Source organism: Colobus angolensis, unplaced genomic scaffold (genome assembly GCF_000951035.1).
Source record: "Colobus angolensis palliatus isolate OR3802 unplaced genomic scaffold, Cang.pa_1.0 Scaffold22, whole genome shotgun sequence".
Lineage (NCBI taxonomy): Eukaryota > Metazoa > Chordata > Mammalia > Primates > Cercopithecidae > Colobus > Colobus angolensis.
In genome coordinates this window covers 416,018-419,552 of record NW_012115377.1, presented here as the reverse complement: position 1 = coordinate 419,552, position 3,535 = coordinate 416,018, and the positions used below count along the sequence as shown (strand labels likewise).

Sequence of the window (3,535 nt, the reverse complement as noted above, 5' to 3'; positions counted from 1 at the left end):
CTCTGCGTGTGCCTCTGCAGCACCGCGTTCTGCTCCTCGAAGGCCACGTTCATCTTCCGCAAACGCCGAAGCTCCGCCTCGCGCGCTGCGCCGGGCGTGAGGGGAGAGGGGTCAGAGCCTGCGCCTCCCCTCTCCCCCACCGCCGGGCTTTTGCCAGGGACATGCCCCTTGCCCGGGCCTGCGCCGTCTGCCTCCTGCTCCACATCAGCTGCTGGGGCGACGGCGCGCACCTGGGCGCTCATAGGAAACCTCCCGATCCGTCTCCTCCAGCCTTGGGGCCCTCCTGGCCCACGCCCCGCTCCACTACCCACTTCCACGGAGTTCGCATCAGGACCGCAGTTAACGCTCACCTTTGTTTTGGTCCAAGAACTCTTCAGTGAAGATGGGAACATCGAAGGTGGAGAAGCCATCGCAGTCGCCACCCTAACAGGAAGGGACAAAGTGGTAACTTTGCTGGTGGTAGGGGCAGCCACGCTTTCTGGGTGTGTCCCAAGCCTAGGAGGGTCTCCTGGGGCACCCCGGATGGGAGTGCTACCAACAGCATCCCCACGGTGCAGTGGTACCGCCCCTACTTGCACACATCTGGGCGTGTGGCGATCGCTTCCTCCCCCGAGCTCTGGCTCAGGGTTCTGGAAGCCTCCAGACCTTTCTCCCCCAGGTGCTTTGAGAGGAGGAAGGTCGCTTACCTTGTGTCCATTCAGGAGGGTGTTCATGAGCCCAGATCCCGAGTCTTCTGGCGGGGGAGGGGAAGGGCACAGTCAGCCTCCCAGGCCTCCAGTGACCATGCCCTGCACCCTAGGTCAGTGCTGTTCAGCTGGCTCCAGCTGCCCACCTGAGTCCCCCGCGGCTCCAGCTCCACACCTGAGTCCCCTGCGTCTGGGCATCCCCCATCGCTTTAGCGAGTGAGCCCCCTTCCTTCCTGTCTGGCTATGTATCTTTCCCCCGCCCATCCCACGGGACTGTGCCCCATGGAGCCGAGGCCCTGCCTGGGCTGAGGTCGCACCCCACAGAGCAGAACCCCAATTGCTCGCACCGGCCCCTTTCACATTTTTTTTTTTTTTTTGAGACGGAGTCTCGCCCTGTCGACCGGGCTAGAGTGCAGTCATCTTGGCTCACTGCAACCTCTGCCTCCCAGGTTCAAGCAATTCTCTGCCTTAGCCTCCCGAGTAGCTGGGATTACAGGCACCTGCCACCACACCCAGCTAATTTTTGTATTTTTAGTAGTGGGGAAGGGTTTCACCATGTTGGCCAGGCTGGTCTTGAACTTCTGACCTCAGGTGATCCACCCACCTCGGCCTCCCAAAGTACTGGGATTACAGGCATGAGCCACCACGCCTGACCGCTCCCACCTTTCTTGATCTTCTTCTCCTGGATCTTCTCCGTGCACATCTTATAGGCTTCCGACTGCTGGTACGCCCGCAGCTCCTTCATGTACTGCTGCTTCTCTCTCTCGGCCTCGTCCAAGTACCGCTGGGGGACAGCACCAGAAGACCTGAGGCAGGGGAAGCCTCCAACGCCAGGAGCCAGTCTTCATCACTCAGCTTTCACAGCACCCTCCCTTCTCCTGAACCTTCCATAGCTCCCTATTCCCTCCAGACAGACAGAACCGGTTCCTCAGCCTGTTGCTCAAGGACCTCCGAGCTCCCACATCACTTCCCATGCCCCGGGCTCATCCCCAACTCCGGCCCTGACAAGCCACTCCTGGGCGCCAGAGTCATGGGCAGGCACCAGGGTATGTGGATACCTGGACTCCCTCCTGCACCCGTTTTTCTCTTTGAAATTTCACTTACAGGGGTGCAAAGCGGTGGTGGCTTTTGTTACATTTCCGTGATGTTTTTGCAATTTTTAAACTAACAGTATATGAAAATCAGATTTCACAAAAAATCCAGGTCTTATCCTGACTTCTTAGACATATTTTTGTTGGTCACCCAGTTTTCAATCTGTCTTGCCTCTTGCTAGCCGCGCCCCCAAAAGCTGGTCATGGGCTGGCCACGGTGGCTAATGTCTGTAACATCAGTACTTTGGGAGACTGAGGTGGGCGGATCATTTGAGGTCAAGAGTTCGAGACCAGCCTGGCCAACATGGCGAAACTCCATTTCTACTAAAAATACAAAAGTTAGCAGGGCGTGGTGGCCGGCGCCTGTAATCCCAGCTACTTGGGAGGCTGAGACAGGAGAACTGCTTGAACCCGGGAGGCGGAGGTTGCAGTGAGCCAAGATCGCGACACTGCACTCCAGCCTGGGCAACAGAGCAAGACTCCATCTCACACACACACACACACACAAAAGCTGGTCATGGGTGGGCATTTCACCAGGCAGAAGGAAAAGCCCTGCACGTGGAATCCTTTGGGGGTCGAGGCTACTGGTAGTAAGGGTGTCCGCAGGCCCTGCTCAGCGCCCCGCCCACCTGCTTCTCCGTTGGCTGCAGCTTGCTCCACTCGGCGCCCAGCATCTTGGTGATCTCGGGAAAGGGCAGATCCGGGTGGCGCGTGCGGATCTGCTCGCGCCGCTCGTTCAGGAAGCGCACGTAGCCCGTGACCGGTGCCTTGGGCCCATTCGGCAGAATCTTCTTCCGCTTCTTGCCCTTGGGCCAGCCGCGTTTCTTCACCGGCTGCAGAACCGGGCTGCGTCGTTGGGAGGGGGGCCTGGCGTACTGGGGCGGGGCTCAGAGGGGCATGGGCGGGGCCTAACGCTGTATGGGCGGGGACGGGGCGGGGCCTAGCTGGGAGGAAGAACCCGGAAGAGATGGAGGTAGGGCCCAGTCAGGAGTAAGGACACGGTGGTTTAGAGGGGTCCCTGGCCAGGGGTGAGGGGATCCCAGAGACTATGAGCCGAGATTTGAGCACAGGGGTGGCGTTGACTTAGGTTGTGGGCGTGGCCTCCGCTTCGTGGGCGTGGCTTCTTGGAGAAAGGGCCCACAGGACCATGGGGAGGGTGCCTCCCCCAAGGAGTGGAAGTGGGCGGGACCTTAGAGTAGGCAGATGGAGCATTGTGTGGTGGGCGGGGCCTGGACTTAGGGAGGCAGAGGACCTGTCAGGGGCGTGGCAGCTCGCACGGGGCGGGGTCTCAGCTTCCGGAGGAAAATCTGGGCTGTGGGCGGAGCCACAAGCAATTCAAATCCAGCCTGGGGCGGGACTTCAAGGCTGGGGCCGCAGCCCGGGGCCTCCCCCAGCTCAGCGCAGGGACTCTCACCTCCTCCTCGTGGGACCCCTTCTCGCCGGCCCGTGGACCCTCGCCGCGCTCTTGCTTGACAGCCACCACGAAGCCCCCATGCTGGCCCGGAGCCTTGCCGCCCGCCGGCCTGCAGCCAAGGATACCGGGGTCAGCCCCGTCCCTAGAGCCTCCCCTCCCCCAAACGCCCACCCCAGGGCTTTTAGACCCCCGACGACAGGGCTGCTGCGAGAGTGCACGAGCCCGAGGAAGGAGGGTCTGATGGGGTCAGTATCCAGGTAAGGTGGGACAAGCGGGGCTCCTGGGAGGGGGCTGGAGGCCGAGGTGGGGGGTGCAGGATTGGGTGGAGAGAGAAGCCCCCTGAC

The 3,535-nt window shown here is 61.1% G+C and overlaps 1 protein-coding gene across 1 annotated transcript in view; it reads right to left on the bottom strand.

Moving 5' to 3' along the window:
- Positions 1-3,535, bottom strand: part of HMG20B (high mobility group 20B) — a 5,356-nt gene that overhangs the window by 1,030 nt on the left and 791 nt on the right. The window contains exons 2-7 of the mRNA XM_011943603.1: positions 3,192-3,300; positions 2,407-2,610; positions 1,350-1,470; positions 687-733; positions 351-423; positions 1-85 (exon numbers count right to left, since the gene is read on the bottom strand). Of these exons, the coding sequence (XP_011798993.1) occupies positions 1-85; positions 351-423; positions 687-733; positions 1,350-1,470; positions 2,407-2,610; positions 3,192-3,300 (639 nt within the window). The remainder of the gene's footprint in view (positions 86-350; positions 424-686; positions 734-1,349; positions 1,471-2,406; positions 2,611-3,191; positions 3,301-3,535) is intronic.